The 21,682-nt window shown below is 41.4% G+C and overlaps 1 protein-coding gene across 4 annotated transcripts in view; it reads right to left on the reverse strand.

Annotated features, from left to right (window-relative positions):
• Window positions 1-400: 400 nt before the first annotated feature.
• The window catches only part of LOC132008514 (cytosolic carboxypeptidase 2), a 23,494-nt gene continuing 2,212 nt past the window's right edge, over window positions 401-21,682 (reverse strand). The window contains exons 4-10 of one of the 4 annotated variants that reach the window (XM_059387152.1): window positions 20,896-21,030; window positions 19,016-19,189; window positions 16,782-16,835; window positions 15,290-15,472; window positions 11,048-11,155; window positions 3,136-3,289; window positions 401-1,187 (exon numbers count right to left, since the gene is read on the reverse strand). In XM_059387152.1, coding sequence (XP_059243135.1) covers window positions 401-1,187; window positions 3,136-3,289; window positions 11,048-11,155; window positions 15,290-15,472; window positions 16,782-16,835; window positions 19,016-19,189; window positions 20,896-21,030 — 1,595 coding nt within the window. The remainder of the gene's footprint in view (window positions 1,188-3,135; window positions 3,290-11,047; window positions 11,156-15,289; window positions 15,473-16,781; window positions 16,836-19,015; window positions 19,190-20,895; window positions 21,031-21,682) is intronic. The other 3 variants (XM_059387153.1, XM_059387154.1, XM_059387155.1) reach the window with 3 other exon arrangements.

Below are 21,682 nucleotides of genomic sequence, written 5' to 3' on the forward strand. Positions count from 1 at the left end.
GGGCGCCTGGGTGGCTCAGTGGGTTAAGCCGCTGCCTTCGGCTCAGGTCATGATCTCAGGGTCCTGGGATCGAGTCCCGCATCGGGCTCTCTGCTCGGCAGGGAGCCTGCTTCCCTCCCTCTCTCTCTCTGCCTGCCTCTCCATCTACTTGTGATTTCTCTCTGTCAAATAAATAAATAAAATCTTTAAAAAAAAAAAAAAGATAAAAATAAATAAATGTAATCTTTGAAAAGAAAGATAAAACAGGACTTAAAGGTTTGGAACTGAGCACACCTATATGACTGCAAACAGAACAGTAAAGACAGTCTCCGAAGCCACGCCCGAGTCCTACATAAGAAGAGCCCAGCACCCATCAGAGGGTGCTCACAGCATTCAGAGGAAGATCAACAGATCGAGGGGCTCACCTTTTGATCATGTTCCTGGTGTACCAGATGCAAGGGAAGGACTCCTTCAGAATGGTTTTATAATGCCTGTTTAAGTCCCTTCCTGCCAGCGAACACCGGTAATTCCCCACAATCACTCCGTCTGGATTTAGCATAGGAACCACTTTGAAGATAAAGATATCTCTGAGGAGCTGGGCATCTGGGGAGTTGCTAAGGATGAAGTCCAAAAAGCCCTTCATGATCCACGAGCCATTACTTTCTCCAGGGTGGACTCGGGCACTCAAGACCACAGCTTTCTTTGCAGCCGCCTCTTGTGGGGTCCGGGATGGGTTGGTGATGGTGAGCAGGTAGACGGTATTTCCTGCGAGGCTCCTGCATAACGTTCGGAGTTTGCAGAACTGAGACTGGACAGGGTTATTCACCACAGACAGCAGGTAGCACTGCAAGTCAGTGTACGTATATGGGTAGAAGTGAGCAAAGAAGCAAGTGTCCTGGTCATGTGGAAACTGGATGGTCCACGTAAGACAGTAAAAGGGCTGCTGCCCATCTTCCGTGTTGTTCTTGAAGTACCTGATTTCCTTTCCTTCTCTCCTCCAGCCAATGTTGTGGGTGTCGGCATCCAGCTGGGAGTACATGAGTGGCTTCATCCCTATAGTATAAAGGCTCTTGGGTTTTAGCAAGTTGACAATGGTGAAGCGGTAGGTCACATCTTTTCTAGTGTTTTGAACCCGAAAATAAAACCACTGAGTGTGTTTGTTTGTGTAGAGGTCAGTTCGCAAGGTGAGTTCATACTCATAGGTATCTCTGTAATGGAGAAAATTGAAGACTGTCTCCGTCACCTCACATCCCTCCCCCCTGAAAAAGCAAATCCAAAAAAGTGTTGTTTCCCCCTGGCAAAAACAGATCTTATTACAACAGGAAAGACTGCTATATCAAGCCTTAATTTTCTAATTTACATGGTCCCCCTACTCATACTATAGGGCTGGCAGAAATTTAGGTAAAGGAAGTTTGCTTGGGGGTGTTGCTTGGGTGGCTCAGTTGGATAAGCATCTGTATGGGTTCAGGTCATGATCTCGGGGTCCTGGGATCGAGCCCTGTGTTGGGCTCCTTCCTTGGCGGGAGCCTGCCTCTCCCTCTGCTTGTGCTCTCTCGCTGTCTCTCTCTCTCTGACAAATAAATAAAACAACTAAGCCACCCAGGCATCCCTAAATAAAATCTTTTAAAAAAAGAAAAAAAGGGGGCGCCTGGGTGGCTCAGTGGGTTAAAGCCGCTGCCTTCGGCTCAGGTCATGATCTCAGGGTCCTGGGATCGAGCCCCACATCAGGCTCTCTGCTCTGCAGGGAGCCTGCTTCCCTCTCCCTCTCTCTGCCTGCCTCTCTGCCTACTTGTGATCTCTGTCTGTCAAATAAATAAAAATCTTAAAAAAAAAAAAGAAAATGAATAATATGAACTACTAAAAATAAGGAGATAAATCTGTGGTACTATCATAGGAAAATAAATAAAATTTATTAAGTGGCAAAAAGCAACTTGTAAAACAGTACATATATCATCATGCTATTTTTAAAAATAAATAATTTCTGGGGTGCCTTGGTGGCTTAGTCATTTAAGCGTCTGTCTTTGGCTCAGGTCATGATCCCAGTGTCCTGGGATGGAGCCTTGCATTGGGCTCCCTACTCAGCAGGGAGTCTGCTTCTCCCTCTCCCTCTGCTACTCTACCTGCTTGTTCTCTCTCTCTCTCTCTTTCTCTGTCAAATGAATAAATAAAATCTTATTTTAAAAAATTTTTCAATTTTTATTTTTTTAAGATTTTATTTATTTATTTGATTTTATTTACTTATTTGATAGACAGTAGGCAGAGAGGCAGGCAGAGGGGGTGGGGGGGGGAAGCAGGCTGAGCAGAGAGCCCAATGTGGGGCTCGATCCCAGGACCCTGGGATCATGACCTGAGCCAAAGGCAGAGGCTTTAACGCACTGAGCTCCCAGGTGCCCCAATAAATAAAATCTTAAAAAAAAATCATTTCTGTATATTATACATAACAGAAAGAGGGGGGAAATTATTGCATATATACTCAACTGTTAACAGCTGGTGTATCTGGGGAGGTATGATTATAGGACTTCATTTTTTTAATATTATGCATGTTTATTAACACAAAACTTTTTTTTTATTTTTTTAAAAGATTTTATTTATTTATTTGACAGACAGAGATCACAAGGAGGCAGAGAGGCAGACAGAGAGAGAGGGGGAAGCAGACAACCCGCTGAGCAGAGAGCACAATGCAGAACTCGATCCCAGGACCCCGAGATCATGACCTGAGCCGAAGGCAGCGGCTTAACCCACTGAGCCACCCCGCTGCCCCAACACAAAACATTTTTAAAGGGTTTTATTTATTTAAGTAATTGCTACCCACGTAGTTACTTAATTACTACAGTTAAGTAATTACTACCCACAAAGTGGGGCTCGAACTCATGACCCTGAGATCAAGAGTCACATGCTCTACTGAGCCATCCAGGTGCCCCTATTAATACAAATTTTAAATGAGCACCAATTTCTTACATAAGCAGAACAAACAATGTAGGTAAATTTTTGCTCTGGGGGAAAATGAGCCACAATTATTCCATTCTTCTTCATCCTCATGACCATTTCTTACCACCTCTCTCTTTTTCAAAAACACTACGGACTCCTTATATGACTCCTGAAGACATGGCTCAGTCCCTCCAGTTATTGCCCCCTTGAGAAATTCCCATTACTCACACTCTGACGGCTTTTTGCAGATTCCCGCTCTCAAACCTTGACTCAAACAGGAGAGTATTATCCTCGGGTCCCTGCAATGTGACGGCAAGATCCCTGATAATCCCTCGCTTGCCTCCCACTCTGGCACTGGTGAAATAGGAACCTTCAGTGGGCACTGTGGATGAGACAGACATATTCAGGGCAGGTTCCACTTAGAACCCATTCATCCAGCCAATATTTACTGAGTTCTTCTGTGTGTTCGATGCCATTCTATGTTAACAATAATGAATATTCAGATTTCCATGCTTGCTGAGATTTTAAATTTTAAACTTTGGATTTCTTTGAAGACCTTTAAAGTGGTGTATGGCTGCACGGCCTGTGCCCTTGGCATCTCATCAGATACTGTTTGTACCCATTTTAGCCCTAATTTAAAAGCATGTTTTCTTTTTCCTTTTTTTTTTTTTTAAGATTTTATTTATTCATTTGACAGAGAGAGATCACAAGTAGGCAGAGAGGCAGGCAGAGAGAGAGAGGAGGAAGCAGGCTTGAGAGCCGGATGCAGGGCTTGATCCCAGGACCCCGAGATCATGACCTGAGCCGAAGGCAGCGGCTTAACCCATTGAGCCACCCAGGCGCCCCTAAAAGCATGTTTTCAAACAAATGATATTACACATAGAGTGTCTAAAAACATATACATTCTTAAACCTAAAAAAAGGTACCTATTTATTAGTTTAAAAAAGGTAAAGGATGGGTGCCTGGGTGGCTCAGTTGTTAAGCGTCTGTTTTCAGCTCAGGTCATGATCCCAGGGTCTTGGGATCAAGTCCCACATTAGGCTCCTTGCTCAGTGGAAAGGATGCTTCTCCCTCTCCCACTCCCCTTGTTGTGTTCCCTCTCTTGCTGTCTCTCTCTGTCAAATAAACAAATAAAATATTTTTAAAAAATAAATAAATAATTTAAAAAGGTAAAGGAAAAAACAAAAAAGAGAAAATAAAGTATACTCCATATAATTTTTTGGTATATCCTTCCGGACTTAAATATAAAAAAAAAAAAAATTAGACGTTTGAGAATTGGCATATGTAAATTAACTTAAGAGGGGAACAAAAATATCATAGTAATTAGAGAAAAGAAAAGGTTACAATTGAAATTTTATCTTTAAAGTGATGCTAAAACAAACAAAATATAAAATTTATTTTATTTACAAAATTTAGATTATAATCATCTCTTTCTATCCTTTTGGTGGGGGTTGCAACTTTAAAAAATATTTTATTTATTCATTTGGGAGGGTGGAAGACAGAATGTGCTTTGGGAGGGGCAGAGAGAGAGAGAGAGAATCTTTAAGCAGACTCCCTGCTGAGTGCAGAACCCCAGGTGGGCCTCAATCCCATGATCCCGAGATCACAACCCGAGCGGAAACCAAGGGTCAGATGCTCAACTGACTGAGCCACCCAAATGCCCTTGTAATTTGTTTTTAAAGATATTATTTTAAGTAATCTCTACACCCAACATGGGGCTTGAACTTACAACCCCATGATCAAGAATCATATGCTCCACTGATGAGCCAGCCCAGTGGCCCTGGACTGCAATTTTTCAAAAAAATTCAGTGAGACTGCCATATGACGTCTTTGAATTTTACAGTTACTTTTGCAGAACTATTTTAAGGCTTCATAGTTTTCCCAAGGACTTTGTACCACAATAGTCTTATCATTGCGTCTGGAAGAACCTATTTTGTCATCTTTTGTTGATTTTCTCCCTGTTGACAAGAAATTTCTAGATTCTCATTTGTCAGTGGCTTTGCAAGTGATTCAAGTAATTCTTCAACATTCATCAATTTCATAAAATCTTACATGTCCTGTAAGGATAATTTCATTTTGCAAATGATTTTTACTGTACTTGCATTATATTGTCAGATATTAATATTATCCACCAATCAGGTAGTGACTGATAATAACAAAGATGCTGACCATGGGGCAGGACAGGTGCAAGCATTAAATAGTAATATGCATGGGGCCTTATTTTATTAATCATTTCATTAGCAAATATATTCATATTATGATGACTTTTGGTTGACAGGCAACTCTATCACTGTAGAGACTCAGGTAATAAACATTTAGATAATAAATGAGAGCAAAGGAGAAAGTAAACATACAAAGAAGTGCATAATAGAGGAAAGCAAACACAGAGGAGGCAGGAGCAGAAGAGACCCCAAGAGTACACATAACTGGGGCACCTGGATGGCTCAGTGGGTTAAGCGTCTGACTTTGGCTCAGGTCACAATCTTGGGGTCCTGGGATTGAGTGCCATGTTAGCCTTCACACTCAGAAGCTAGTCTGCTTGTCCCTCTGTCCCTCCCCCTGCTCGTGCTCTCTCCCTCTTTCTCAAATAAATAAATAAAATCTTTTAAAAAATTTAGAGCACACATACCCGGTTAAAAGCTGGGGACCCAAATGGTCCAGTCTCTTCCTAGAACCACAGAGTATAAAGCAGCAACCAGATACAATTAATATGGGAGTTTTAACATTCTTTTGAGTTTCTCAGGCAACAATAAAGATGATCTACTATTACCACAGTAATATTTCTCAAAAAACCAAACTTGTTTCTTTTCTCTAATATTTTATAGCATGTAAACTGACAAACTCCCAAATTCTCCCTGGAGTCCCATCTTCTTGGTTTTCTGTTTCTTCAATCCTCCAACAGTGGGTTCAACTCTTCCTGATGAATACAACAGACAAGACCAGGACCACTGCCACAACTGTGTATTAACAGGACAGTAAGAGGGGTGCCTGGGTGGCTCAGTGGGTTAAAGCCTCTGCCCTCTGCTCAGGTTGTCATCCCAGGGTCCTGGGATCGAGCCCCGCATTAGGCTCTCTTCTCAGCAGGAAGCCTGCTTCCTCCTCTCTCTCTCTGCCTCCTTGTCTACTTGTGATCTCTGCCTGTCAAATAAATAAATAAAATCTTTAAAAAAAAAAAAAGCAGGACTATAAGAATAACTCACAAAAGCTGCCCTTTCAGGAGAATGAGCTTTCAGCCCTATGGTTTCCTCCTGTACAGAAATGTCTCTGAATAGAACAAATGAAGCAATGTGGATTCATGGTCTTCTGGTTTATTGACAATGACTACAAGCAGGTCAGCAAGAGGTAAAACAGACTTTTATTTATTTATTTTTTAAGATTTTATTTATTTATTTTACAGACAGAGATCACAAGTAGGCAGAGAGGCAGAGAGGCAGGCAGAGAGAGAGGAAGGGAAGCAGGCTCCCTGCTGAGCAGAGAGCCCGATGCGGGACTCGATCACAGGACCCTGAGATCATGACCTGAGCTAAAGGCAGCAGCTTAACCCACTGAGCCACCCAGGAGCCCTAAAACAGACTTTTAATACCCAAGACTTTCTTGAGGTGGCAGGAGAAATACATTATCCACTATTTATAACTTAAATCTACCCACTTAAGATATTACATTTAGTTTAAAGTCTCTCCAAAACCTCCTTAGACACACCAGAAGGTGGAGTTAGATAAAGCCTCCCCTGATTTCATTGACTTGATACACTTTATTTCTAACTCAACTTGGTACATATTCTTCCTCCAATAAAATTGATTTCCTTTCTGATCATTACTTACGTAGCAGAGGTTGATTTTCAAATTGTGAGAATACTTTTGCTTTCTATTTTTTTGAACACAGCATTTCCCAACCTCAGAGAACCCTTAAGAAGTTCTGATTAGGGGTGCCTGGGTGGCACAGTCAGTTAGGTGTCTGACTCTTGTTTCAGCTCAGGTCATGATCTCAGCATCACAAGATCAAGCCCCATGTTGAGCTCCATGCACAGCACAGAGTCTGCTTGAGATTTTCTCTCCCTCTCCCTCTGTCCCTCTTGCTCATGCTTTGAGCTCTTGGTCTCTGTCTCTCAAATAAATAAATCTCAAAAAAAGAAGTTCTAAGTAGCTCTTGTGCTTTTGTGTGCAATAAGTATCAGATGATTTTTAGTGATGACAAAGGATGCCCTTATTTTTTTTTAAGATTTTATTTATTTGTCAGAGAGAGAGCACAAAGCAGGAGGAGGGACAGGCAGAGGGAGAAGCAGGCTCCCTGCTGAGCAAGGAGCCTGTTGCTCAATCCCAGTACTCAATCCCATGACCCTGGGATCATGACCTGAGCCGAAGGCAGACGTTTAACTGACTGAGCCACCCAGGTACCCCAAAGGATGACCTTATTGGCAGCTTCTTTATCTTGCCATGTCCCCTCCCTATTACTAACTTGGCATCTTGACCTTATTAATTCAAAGCTGCTTCCTCTTCCTTGGGAAGGTTCCTATTACATTTCCAGGTTCATTATTCTTGAACATTGTATCTCCTTTTTTTTTTTTTTTAAGCAAATTTTTATACCATATCCCCATAGGGAGCTTGAACTCATGACCCCGAGATCAAAAGTCCTATCTTTCAGCATGCTCTAATGATTGAACCAACCTGGCACCTTATCTCCTTTCTGTCTTAAATGTTATTACCACCAGCTCCATATCCTACCCATCACTTGTTAGTCTTTATTTTTATTATAGCTATTTTAGTGAGTGTGAAATTGATCCATCATTTCCATAAATACCCTTTTCAAGCAGAAGAATTCTCTTCTATTCCTAGTTTTCTGAATGTTCTTACGCTTTTTCTGCATTAGTTGACATGACTGTGTGTTTCTTCCCTTCGTTCTATTAACGTGGTGTATCGCATTGATTTTCTTAGCTTGAACCACCCTTGCATTCCTGGTACAAATCCCCTTTGGTCATGTTATATAACCCTTTTAATAAGCTGTTGGATTTCGTTTGCTAGTATTTGTGTTTCTTTAAGATTTTATTTATTCATCTGAGACAGAGAGACACAGAGAGAAAAAAAGCAAGCACGAGCAGGGGGAGAGGCTGAGGGAGAGGGAGAAGCAGACGCCCCACTGAGAAGGGAGCCCAACAAGAGTCTCGATCCCAGGACCTGCAGACCATGACCTGAGCCAAAGGCAGACGCCTCACCATCTGAGCCACCAAGGTGCCCCTGTTTGCTAGTATTTGGTTGAGGATTTTTTGTATTTATATTGTAAGGAATATAGTTTTCCTGGGATGTCTAACTAAATACTAGCTTCATAAACAGTTGGAAATATTTCCTCCAGCTACTATTTTCAGAGTAGTATTATTACTACTACAGATCAGTACTATTTCATCTTTAAATGTTTGATATAATTCAAACAAGCCCTGTCCCCAACTGGCCAAGGAATTTCTTTGCAGGAAGATTTAAAAAAATTTTTTTAAATTAATTTATTTATTTTAGAGAAAGAGAAAACTCATGAACAAGTGAGGGGAGGGGCAGAGGGAGAGGATCTCAAGCAAAGTCCCCACTGAGTGTGGAGCCTGAGACAGGGCTTGATCACATGACCCACGAGACCATGTCCTGAGCAGAATCCAAAGAGCCAGACACTAGCTAGCTGAGCCACCCAGGCACCCTTTTGCAGGAAGACTTTTTTTTTTCAAGGTTTTTTTTTTGTTTCGTTTTGTTTTTTAGGACACAGAGATAGAGAGTATGAGTAGGCAGAGCAGCAAGCAGAGGGAGAGGGAGAAGCAGGCTCTCCACTGAGCAGGGAGCGCCGATGTGGGGCTTGATCCCAGGACCCCAGGATCATGACCTGAGCCAAAGGCATCCACCCAACCAACCAAACCACCCAGGCGCCCCTGCAGGAAGATTTTTAATTACTAATTCACAACTTCTTTGTTTTAGTCTATTCAGACTTTTAAAGTTTCTTCTGGAGGGGTTGCCTGGGTGGCTCAGTGGTTTAAGCCTCTGCTTTAAGTTCAGGCTGTGATCTCAGGGTCCTGGGATCGAGCCCTGATTCAGGCTCTCTGCTTGGCAGGGAGCCTGCTTCCCACCCTGCCTGCCTCTCTGCTTACTTGTGATCTTTGTCAAGTAAATAAATAAAATCTTTAAAAAAAAAGTTTCTCCCTGAGTCAGGTGTGGTAATTTGTATTTTTCTAACAGCTTTTCCCCTTCTTCTATGTTGTTTAATTTGTTGGCATTAAGTTGTACCTTGTAATTATTTTGATTTTTATAGATTTGATGTTTCTGTCCCCTCTCAATCCTGATCTTGGTAATTTGTATCTCCTCTTCCTTTTTTATGGTTGGTCTAGCTAAAGTTTTGTCAATTTTGTGGATGTTTCCAAAGAACCAACTTTTGGTTTGATTTTCCAGATTATTTTTCTGTTTTCCATTTTCCCTGATTCCCATCCTTATCTTTTTTATATTCTTTCCTCTGGTTGCTTTGGACTTAGTTTGTGCTTATTTTTCTAATTTATTAATATGAAAGCTTAGGTAATTGATTTGAGATCTTTCTTCCTTTCAAATATAGGCATTTAAAGCTATACGTTTACCTTGTAGTGCTTAGCTGCATCCTTTAAAATTTTGATATGTCATTTTATTTTCACTCAGTTTAAAACATTTTTAAATTCCCCTTATGATTTCTTTATCCCATGGGTTACTTAGAAACGTGCTGTTCAATTTCCAAATATCTGTCCATTTCCCAGATTTCATTCTATTGTTGATTTTTAAAAAATATTTTATTATTTATTTTTATTTACTTGACAGAGATCACAAGGAGGCAGAGAGGCAGGCAGAGAGAGAGGAGGAAGCAGGCTCCCTGCCAAGCAGAGAGCCTGATGCAGGGCTCAATCCCAGCACCCTGAGATCATGACCCGAGCGAAGACAGAGGCTTTAACCTACTGAGCCACCCAGGCGCCCCCTGTTGTTGATTTTTAAAAATTTTTAATTTTAAGTAGGTTCCAAGCCCAGCATGGAACACAACATGGGGCTCAAACCCATGATCCTGAGATCAAGACCCGAGCTGAGACCAAGAGTAGGACGCTCAACCGACTGAGCCACCAAGGCGCCCAATGTTGTTGATTTCTAATTCAATTTTATTGGGGTCAAAGAATATATTTTGTATGATTTCAATTTTTTAAAGTATATTAAGACTTGCTTTACCACCTAGCATATAATGTATCCTGGGGAATTGTACCAGGTGTCTTTGAAAAGAATGTATATTTTGCTATTGCTGTTCTACAAATTTTTTAAAAAGATGTGGATTCTACTTGTAAGAAGCCTACAAATTAATGGAAATTAATTAACCACATAGGAAATGACAGTCATATGCACATACTACAAAGTAAAGTACACACAAAGATGGAGAAAAGAAGAGCAAGTTCCCCGAATATCCAATATCTGAATTTTAGGAAGGGGAATGAAACAGAAGAAGCTCTAAAATGGGCTTGGAACTTTTTTTTTTTTTTTTTAAGATTTTATTTATTTATTTATTTGACACAGAGAGAGAGAGATCACAAGTAGGCACAGAGGCAGGCAGAGAGAGAGGGGGAAGCAGGCTCCCTGCTGAGCAGAGAGCCCGAAGCAGGGCTCGATCCCAAGATCCTGAGATCATGACCTGAGCGGAAGGCAGAGGTTTAACCCACTGAGCCACCCATGTGCCCCTCTTTTTTTTTTTTTTTTTTTGAAGATTTTATTTATTTATTTGACAGAGAAACACACAGTGAGAGAGGGAACGCAGGCAGAGGGAGTGAGAGAGGGAGAAGCAGGCTTCCAGCTGAGCAGGGAGCCTGATTCAGGGCTGGATCCCAGTACTCTGGGATCATGACCTGAGCCAAAGGCAGATGCTTAACAACTGAGCCACCCAGGTTCCCTGGGCTTAGAACTCTTAAGACATAATACCATCATTTTAAAAAAACAACCGAAATTTTAAAGCTGACTGGCTATGAATATCAGGGTTCCTATTTAGGTTGGTCTGGAAAGACTGTTTATTTATCACTAAACTAAAGGTTTTTAAAAAATCACTGTTATTACAGAAAACATGTTTATTATAATTCTGTCATGATTAATCACTGACTGTTCAGTGTAAATAACAATACCTGAATCTAATTGATAGACAACTGTGCCTTTTTCTTCTCCTACAATTTCTGGTAATTTTTCATTTCCTGTAGGTTGATAGAAATATTCTGGTTGAGGTGGAACCCACTCTGAAAGAAAACATTAAAAAGCACAAAATAAGAAATAATATAAAAGGATCTTTATCCAAAAGTAATATACAATTATAATAATTATTATTCAAGCGACTAGTTTGGTTGAATCAAACCAAATCCCACACTAAGTTTCCAATTTGTTTGTAAATTTATGTTTTGCTTCTTTCCATATGGACTATGAGGTGATTTTTAACAAAAAGCATATACAACAGAAGTATAAACTTTAAATGGAAGACTTAAAAATAAGCCAGAAATGTCGATATAGTTGACCTATAACAACTCTCTAAAATTTGGCCCTGAGCTACTTTTTATTTATTTTTATTTTTTATTTTTTTAAGATTGTATTTTTAAGTAATCCCTACACCCATCGTGGGCCTTGAACTCACAATCCCAAGTTCAAGAGATCAAGAGTTGTTTGCTCCACTGATGGAGCCAGCCAGGTGTGCTGAGCTTCTTTTTATTTATTTATTTTTATTTATTTATTTATTTTTTATAAAGATTTTATTTATTTATTTGACAGAGAGAGAGATCACAAGTAGGCAGAGAGGCAGGCAGAGAGAGAGAGGAGGAAGCAGGCTCCCCGCTGAGCAGAGAGCCTGATGCGGGGCTTGATCCCAGGACTCTGAGATCATGACCTGAGCCAAAGGCAGAGGCTTAACCCACTAAGCCACCCAGGCGCCCCGTTAAACTTGATCAAAAAATCATTAAAATAAATAAATTCAGTAAAGTTGCAAGATATAAAATCAATACACAAACATATGTTGCATGTTTATACACTAGTAATGAACTATCAGAAAGATAGTTAACATAAGATAAAGAAACAATCTCATTACAATTTTATCAAAAGAATAAAATTTCCAGGAATAAATTTAACTAAGGAGGTGAAAAAGTTGTATATTGAAAACTGTAAGACGTTAATGAAAGCAATTAAAGAAAACACAAATAAGCGAAAAGATATTCATGGATTGGAAGAATTAATATTTTTTAAATGTCCAGTGGCATTTTCATAGAAATAGAATAGTCCTAAAATTTCTATGGAACCATAAAGACTCTGAATAGCCAAAAAAATCTTGAGAGAAGAACAAAGCCGGAGACTTCAAGCTCCCTGATTTTTTTTTCATTTTTTAAAAAAAGGATTTTATTTATTTATTTGTCAGAGAAGAGAACACAAGTGGGGGGAGTGGCAGGCAGAGAAGCAGGCTCCCTGCTGAGAGGGGAGCCTGACTCGGGGCTCATCCTAGGACTCTGGGATTGTGACCTGAGCCAAAGGCAGACACTTAAGCAATGGAACCATCCAGGCACCCCTGATTTTTTTTTCACCATGGGGATTGAACTCAGACCCTGAGATTAAATAAAAAACTAAATGGAAAAAAAAAATCTATAAAAAAATTACACATACACACAAAATAACAAGTGTTATTTACACTTACCAATAACAAGTGTTAGCAAGGATATGGAGAAAAGGGAACCCTTGTATTGGTGGAAATTAGGTTAGTGCTGCCACTATGGGAAAATAGTATGGAGGTTCCTCAAAAAATCAAAAATTGAACTACCATATGACCCAGCAATTCTATTTGTGGGTATTGATCTGAAGAAAATAGAAATATTAACTCAAAAAGGTAAGTGTACCCCCACTGCAGCATCCTTTACAATAGCAAAGATATGGAAATAACATAAGTGTTCATCAATGAATGAATGGATAAGGAAATTGTGGTATAAATATACAATGGAATATTATTCATCTATAAAAAAGAATGAAATCTTGTCATTTCTAACAGTAAGGACAGACCTTGAGGACATTATGGTAAGTGAAATAAGACAGAGAAAGGCAAATATTGTATGATTTCTCTTACACACTGGATTCAAAAAATAAACAACAAAACAAAACAAACAAACAAAAAGCTCATTGGTGGTTGCCAGAGGTGGATAGGAGAAATGGGTGAATTGTTTTTGCTTCTTCAGTTCAAGATTTATTTATTTATTATTTCAGGGGGAGGAGCAGAGGAAGAGAGAGAATCTCAGATTCCCGCTGTTTTTGTTTCTTCAGTTCAAGATTTATTTATTTATTATTTCAGGGGGAGGAGCAGAGGAAGAGAGAGAATCTCAGATTCTCAGAAAGCCTGATGTGGGCATCAACCCCATGACCCTGAGATAATAACTTGAGCTAAAATCAAGAGTTAGATGCTCAGCTACCACTTAGGCACCCCTGTTTTTTGAGTTTAAACAAACTTGAATTTAAAAAAAAAAAACTAGCTCAAGGTCATTCAGTTAGTAGGTAGATCTGGGCCCAGAATCTCACTGGAATTACTCCAAAATCTGTCCTTAAATTTTTTTTTTAACTGCTTCTAATGTTATCTTCTGATTGGAAAAAAAAAAAAAAGAACAAATAATAAAGGCATAGCTCAGTAATAAAACAATGCTAAATTCTTATCTATAAGGTGATAGGGAGTGATGAGGCTGTCAATTTGGTTGAAACCTTAGGGTGCTTGTTATTAAATTTCCTTGAAATTAAAAAAATAAGTGTATTTTTATATTTTATTTTTTTTATAAGTGTATTTTTAAATGATCTTTCTAAAAGATCTAGTGCTAGGGTGTCTGGCTGGCTCCATCAGTACATAATGCAACTCTTGATCTTGGGGTGGTGAGTTCAAGTCCCATGTTGAAAACAGAGCTTACTTAAAAAAAAAAAAATCTCGTGCATTTGTGGATTACCTCTGCAATAATGTGATTATTAAATTCCAGTTTCCCACTTTTCCCCCTCTCTTGGAACTGAGTCTAAAATCCTCACAGGAATTTTCTTTGCCTATTTTATATAGGAATAGCAAAATCCCACTGTTCGTCCAGATCAACTTGGACTTTAATTCAAAAATTGTCCAGGGTAGGGACAAATGCTCTTAGGACTTCTCAGTTATCGTACCAACTCAAAATGCCATCCCTCCCCCAGATTTTCAAACACCTAAAGAGCAGTTCTGTGCCCAGTTAAGATGTTGAGCACATCCCTATATTTTGAGCGTTAGCTCTTGTCTTTCATGCTCAGTGCTCCCTGGTTGCCCAGACATGCCAGGCTCTTCTTCCATGTCCTCTAACTGGAATATTTTCTCTCAGTTGGATCACTTATAACTTACCAGATCTCAACTTACATGTCAACTCCTCAGAAACCCTCCCTAATCTTCCAGGCTCAGGTTAAGTGTTCCTAGAGGGACCAAACTCTAGGCAATGCCCTGGGTATATCTTCAGCATCCCTACCAGTACGTGAACTCTGGGTGTCTCCATCTTGTTCATCATCATTCTGTAACACGAGTGCTGCATTTACCATACAGCAGAGGCTTAATAAATATATACTGAATGAATAAGCGTAAGAGGGAAGTGTGAAAGTAAGAAACATCCAGTTGTTTATATAGCAGTCTAAAACAGAGACACAGTGCTTGATAGGCACAAGTGTTCTAGCCATTAGAAAAGTCTCCACTTTTCAATGGAACCCTTAGAAGTGCCTCATATAATGAATGCTTAAGATTGTACCTGCACCACCAATAGCTCAGAGATATAACCAGCAATCTCACAAAAATAGTCTCCACCATTCCATTAAAAAAAACTCCCAACAAACTCGAAATACAATTAAAAACAATAACCACTATGTTCTAGTACAAATAGTATTCATCAATTATACCAAGGCTGGTAAAAATACAACTCATAAAACTCAACCAGCCATATTAATACTGAGACAGGAATACTAGAAAACAGATTTAAGTATTGATGTATTTTGGCCTCTAGAAAGATATCTTCCCATTCCAATAACCTCAGAAGCATCTGAGTTTACACAGTAGTGTAACTTTTTACTTTGATCAGTATGTATCAGTTTCTCAGGACTTAATCATTTCAGGACTGTACCACTGACTGGGTGGCACAGTCGGATAAGCGTCTGCCTTCAGCTTGGGTCATGATCGTGGGGTTCTGGGATGGAGGCCCACAGCAGGCTCTCTGCTCAGCGGGGAGCCTGCTTCTCCCTCTCCCTTTGCCTACCTCTCCCCTGCTTGTGTTCTCTCTCTCTGTCAAGTAAATAAATAAAATCTTTGTTTTAAAAAAAACAATGTCTGTCAGAACAGCAGTACCACGACACATAAGTCACATTACCGATATGACAAAGGCTTTCCTTGATGACCTCACATTCTATTGGCCACCTTGGAGCCTGCAGTGGCCCGCTGCTGGAGAAGAAGGCAAAGAGATCTCGTGGTTCTCGAAGACATGGCTTTACTTCTCCAAACTCATCATGGAGAAGCTGTCTGCTCTTAAGTGGTGAACCAAGCATGAGGGAATCTGCAAGGGGAAAGGGAATGAGTGAGTGGCTTTCTTTTCCTCTCTGAGGACTTGGCTGCTCAACCGTGATGACTAACTTGAAGCACTGTATTAGAGTATGAGCACAGGGGCACAATCCTAGACACGTGTCTCTTTTAAAGAGAAGATTCAGTCTAGGATTACAGCATCAAAATTATAAAAAGTTACATTAACATTCTGTGTAGTCTATTAAATATTTAAATGTAAAGCTCAAAGAAAATTTTTTGCATTTTTTTTTCCTTAAGATTTTATTTAGGGGAGCCTGGGTGGCTCAGTGGGTTAAAGCCTCTGCCTTCAGCTCAGGTCATGATCCCAGGGTCCTGGGATCGAGCCCCATATTGGGCTCTCAGCTCAGTGAGGAGCCTGCTTCCTTTCCTCTCTCTCTGCCTGCCTCTCGGCCTACTTGTGATCTCTGTCTGTCAAATGAATAAATAAAATCTTTAAAAAAAATAGATTTTATTTATTTATTTGACAGAGAGAGAGAGAGAGCACAATCAGGGAGAGGGACAGAAGGAGAGGGAGAAGCAGGCTCCCCGATGAGCAGGGAGCTCCACATGGGGCTTGATCCCAGCTAACCCTGGAATCATGACCTGAGCTAATGGCAGATGCCCAACGACTTAGACCCCCAGGTGCCCCGAAAAAAAAATTTTTTTTTTAAGATTTTATTTATTATAAATAGAGATCACAAGTAGGCAGAGAGGCAGGAAGAGAGGGGAAGCAGGCTCCCTGCTGAGTAGAGAGCCCAAGGAGGGGCTTGATCCCAGGACTCTGAGATCATAACCTGAGCCAAAGGCAGAGGCTTAACCCACTGAGCCATCCAGGAGCCCCAATTTTTGTCTTTTAAATCAAATAATATCATATTATTTTTGCTTAGAGAGAGGCAAAAGAGGAAACTTTTATTTCACCCCTTAGCATTTTAGAGAAAAATACCTGAGGCTTATTAGCTACAGTGAAACAATCTACAAATTAACTTTCAAGATCAAAAACCAGTGGTTGGGAGGACAGGGAGACTAATGAAGAGGGGCCAACGGGAGGGGAGGGCGGTGAGCAGGGCAGGAGAGAAAGATGAGCTCTTGGGAGACAGACTGAGAAGAAAGGGAGGAAAAGAGGCTTTCAGGGCAGGGAACAAGAAGGCAAATGAGAGGAAGAAGGAAAAGAAAGGAAGGGCGAGAGGGAGGAGAGGAAGAAGGTCCCGGGGTGTGGGAGTGCCAGATCTGGCGGGGAGAGCAGTGAGTGAAGACAACTCCCAGAAAGCAGTTTGAGTTTTCAGGTTTGGAAGGACAAGGAATACCTCTGCTCACAGCCTCTATCTGTCTGTGCACGGTGGAAGGTAGACAAGTGGGCCCTAGGAAAAGGAAGGAAGAGGCACGGTTTGTCCTAAGGATCTGTGACTTTTTGTCAGCTCTCTTTCCCTAACCCTTTCACTGCCCCTCCCCAACCCTGAGTTAGGGCCCCATTTATCATTTTCTTTCTTTTTTTTTTTTTTTTTTAAGATTTTGTTTATGGGGGCGCCTGGGTGGCTCAGTGGGTTAAAGCCTCTGACTTCGGCTCAGGTCATGATCCCAGGGTCCTGGGATCGAGCCCCGCATCGGGCTCTCTGCTCAGCAGGGAGCCTGCTTCCTCCTCTCTCTGCCTGCCTCTCTGCCTACTTGTGATCTCTGTCTGTCAAATAAATAAATAAAATCTTAAAAAAAAAAAAAAAAGATGTTGTTTATTTATTTGAGAGAGAGAGAGAGCATGCACACACAAGGGCATGATGGGGCGGGGGGTGCTTGGGAAAGGGAGAAGCAGACTCCCTGCTAAGCAAGGAGGCTGATATAAGTTTCGATCCTGGGACCCTGGGATCATGACCCGAGCCAAACGCAGATGTTTAACCGAATGAGCCACCCAGGTGCCCTTATTCCTTCTTAAAAAAAAAAAAAAAAAGATTGATTGATTAATTGATTGATTGATTTTAGAGAGCCTGTGGTGGTGGGCAGGAGCAGAGGGAGAGGGACAATAAGACACCATGCTGCGGGCAGAGCCCAAGGCAGGGCTTGATCTCATGACCCTGAGATTAAGACCTGAGCTGAAACCAAGAGTTGGAGGCTTAACCAACTGAGCCACCCAGATACCTGTCTTTTCTTTAAAAAAAATTTTTTTTAAATTTCAGGGCTCTATTTTTTCTCTCTCTTAATCTTTTCCCTAGTTTAATGGGGGGAGGGAACAACAAACATTTGAAAAGATGGTAAACTCGCTCCAATTCCCTCATAAAGAACTGGAAACCAGTATGACAAGGAGATACTAGTTTACTACCTAACAGACAGGAAAATCATTTGTGTGTTTTCACAGTCATCCCGACACAGGTGTAAGTAAACAGGTACTCTCAGAACCTGCTGGCAAGAAGGCAAACTGGTGGGGTGCTGGGGTGTCTCAGACTCTTGATTTTGGCTCAGGTGGATCTCAGGGCTGTGGGATCAGGCTCTATGACCAGCAGGGAGTCTGCATGAGATTCCTTTCCCCGACTACCCCTCGTGCTCCTGTTTTCTCTCTCTCTCTCCTCTCATCTCTAAATTAAATAAATAAATCTTAAAAAAAAAAAAAAAAAAAAAAAAAAAGCTTTTCTGGGGCACCTGGGTGGCTCAGTCAGTTGAGCATTGGACTCCTGACTTCGGATCAGATCATGATCTCAGGGTCCTGGGATTGAGCCCCACCTCAAGCCCTCTCCTGGGCATGCAGTCTGCTTAAGATTTTCTGTCTCCCTCTGCCCTTCTCCCTGCTCACATTCTCTCTCTAAAATAAATAAAATCTTTTAAAAAAACACTTTGCATGGCACCTGGATGTCTCAGTTGGCTGAGCATCTGCCTTCGGTTGGAGTCACGATCCCACGGTCCTGGGATCAAGCCCTGTGTCTGGCTCACTGCTCAGCCAAGAGTCTGCTTCTCCCTGTCCCACCGACCCTCCTCGCCTAGCTCGTGCTCTCTCTCAAATAAATAAATAGATAAAATCTTTTTAAAAAAATGCTTTGCTTCAAATATGATTTTTTTTAAAGATTTTATTTATTAATTTGACAGAGAGAAATCACAAGTAGACAGAGAGGCAGCCAGAGAGAGAGAGGGAAGCAGGCTCTCTGCCGAGCAGAGAGCCCGATGCGGGACTCGATCTGAGATCATGACCTGAGCCGAAGGCAGCGGCTTAACCCACTGAGCCACCCAGGCGCCCCTCAAATATGATTTAAAAAAAAAATCTTCTGGGGTGCCTGGGAGGCTCAGTAGTTAAGCATCTGCCTTCAGCTCAGGTCATGGCCCCAGGGTCCTGGGATCGAGCCCCACATTGGGCTTCTGCTCTCTCTCACTGTGTCTCTATCAAATAAATAAATAAAATCTTAAAAAAAAAATCTTCATGCCAATGAGCAAAACATGAATAAAAGAAGCCCAATCAGCTACTACACACTAAAACTCATTCACATTTTGTTACCTCTACCAGCGGATTTTGAATTTCATGGCGTTTATGATATTGAGGCTTGCAAATATTTCTTATTATTACCTTGAGTGTCAGTAAATGTGGCAGGAGGAAACGGAAGAGAGGCAATCAGCCGGCTCATAAGCCATCCCACCCAGATGAGTTTCCTTTGCTCAAGCCCTGCCTTTCTACTCCCTGCCAGGAGCTGTGGGACGCAGAATGGAAGAGCCTTCAGGGCACTGGGCTGTGGGCAAACATCTGAAAATGGAATTACTGCATCAAGGGTTATGCAGAAAATTCTAATAAGGAAATTTCCCAAATATTGCCAAATTGTCTTCCTAAGTAGTCGACCCATCCACAGCCCTAAGCAGTGTAGGAGAGTGCTCCCCCATACCCTGACCTCTATGTATAGGTGTAATTGGAAAATTATTTTTGCCCAAATCCCATTAATTAAAAAAATGGCACCTTGACATTTCGATTTGTATCTTTAATTAGAGGTGAAATCGAGCATCTTTTCATAAGCTTATTGACTGCGCGTGTGTGTGTGTGTGTGGGGGGGGGTTTAACATTCTTTTCTTTAAAGAGTTTTATTTACTTAACAAAGACATACCAAGAAAGCACAAGTACGAAGAGCAGCAGGCAGAGAGGGAGAGGGAGGAACTCCCTGCTGAGCAGGAAGCCTGACGTGGGGCTCCATCCCAGGACCCTAGGATCATGACCTGAGCCGAAGGCAGACGCTTAATGTCTGAGCCACCCTGGCACCTCAATTGTGTGTGTTTTTAAAAATATTTATTTATTCATTTTAGAAAGAGAGAGCTCTCACTCATGCACGCTTGCATGCAGAAGGGGCAGAGGGAACGAATCCCAAGCAGAGCCCCAAAAAGCACAGAGGCTGTCGCAGGGCTCAATCCCATGACCCATGAAATCATGACCTGAGCAGGAACCAAGAGTCAGACACGCAACCAAATGAGCCACCCAGGTACCCCGGCTGTGTTTGTTTTTACAAAAAGCTTGCTCATGTCTTTTGCCCACCTTTGTATTTGGCCACCTTTTATATATTGACTTATTAGAGCTACTATATTAAAGAAAATAATCCTTTGACATATCTGTCACAACCATTTTTTAAAGTTTGTTATTTTGCTTTATTAACGGTACTTTATGGCTTTTGGGTTTTGTGTCATTCAAAGGTTTTTTGTTTTGTTTTGTTTTTTAAAGATTTTATTTATTTATTTGGCAGACAGAGATCACAAGCAGGCAGTGAGGCAGGCAGAGAGAGAGAGAGGAGGAAGCAGGCTCCCTGCTGAGCAGAGAGCCCGATGGCCGGCTCGATCCCAGGATGCTAGGATCATGACCTGAGCCGAAGGCAGAGGCTTAACCCACTGAGCCACCCAGGCCCCCCTTGGTCTTTAAATACATACATATATAAATATATTATATATATATATATTTTTAAATTATTTTTAAGCTAGCTGAAATTGGTTTCCACCACTCTTACACAAAGTGCCTTAACAAATATACCTGCCACAATTGTGTAAAAATCAGTAATCTGTCATGTATAGTATTTTAATTTAAACCTATAATCCAGGAATGCCCCAGTGGCTCAGTCGGTTAAGTGGCTGCCTTTGGCTCAGGTCATGTTCCTAGATCCTGGGATCTAGTCCCGCATGGGGCTCCTTGCTCAGTGGGGAGCCTGTTTCTTCCTCTGCCTCTGCCTGCCACTCTGCCTGCCTGTGCTCTCTCTCTCTCACTCTAACAAATAAATAACATCTTTAAAAAATAAAATAAAATGAAATAAACCTGTAATCCAAAGTGGATCTAGGTATAACATTTTTGAGTGATGTCAGAAACTGGCCAAGGCTATTCCTCTGGCTTTACCCGTGTTAGGCCATGTTCTCCCGAATACCCCAAGAAGTGGCTCAAGGCAGTGAGGTTTCTGGGGCTCATACACACTGATCATTACTCACATAGTAGCTTCTCCTTTTGCAGCGGGTCTGGTATCACATCCTCTCTTTCCCCAAAAGAGCCACTCACCAGGTAGCGAGGATTATTCTTCCAAACATGCTGGTGCGTAGCTGAGTTTGGTAAACTGCCTCTCTGAGCTACAAATATACAATGTAATTAAAAGTGCTGGAAGGCCGCTTCATCACCTGTAACATCTAGGCCAATACCCAAACCACTACTACTACCGAAAGTGCCACTACTTGTTACTACCCATCACCACCACAGGTCTGTACAAAGAATACATCCCATTTTCTACAGAGCTTTCATATTCTAATTTCCGTGAGTTAAGCACATATTCTCCATTTTACAGTGAGGAGAGACTTGAGAAGCAGCATGGTGGGGTGGAAAGAGCAAGGTGCCCAAAGCTGCTTTGTCTTGAGGGCTCTGCTGAATCTGGCAAACTGGAAATTCAGTTTTCAACAAATTAGGAATCACTTTAAAAATGAAACAGTAATGGGGCGCCTGGGTGGCTCAGTGGGTTAAGCCGCTGCCTTCGGCTCAGGTCATGATCTCAGGGTCCTGGGATCGAGTCCCGCATCGGGCTCTCTGCTCAGCAGGGATCCTGCTTCCCTCTCTCTCTCTCTGCCTGCCTCTCTGTCTGCTTGTGATCTCTGTCTGTCAAATCAACAAATAAAATCTTTAAAAAAAAAAAATGAAACAGTAAGAAAATTTAATAAGGTTGATAGAAAAATCAATACTGAAACTTAGGGCGCCTGGGTGGCTCAGTGGGTTAAGCCGCTGCCTTCAGCT

The sequence above is a fragment of the Mustela nigripes genome, unplaced genomic scaffold (assembly GCF_022355385.1).
Source record: "Mustela nigripes isolate SB6536 unplaced genomic scaffold, MUSNIG.SB6536 HiC_scaffold_148, whole genome shotgun sequence".
In the NCBI taxonomy this organism is placed as follows: domain Eukaryota; kingdom Metazoa; phylum Chordata; class Mammalia; order Carnivora; family Mustelidae; genus Mustela; species Mustela nigripes.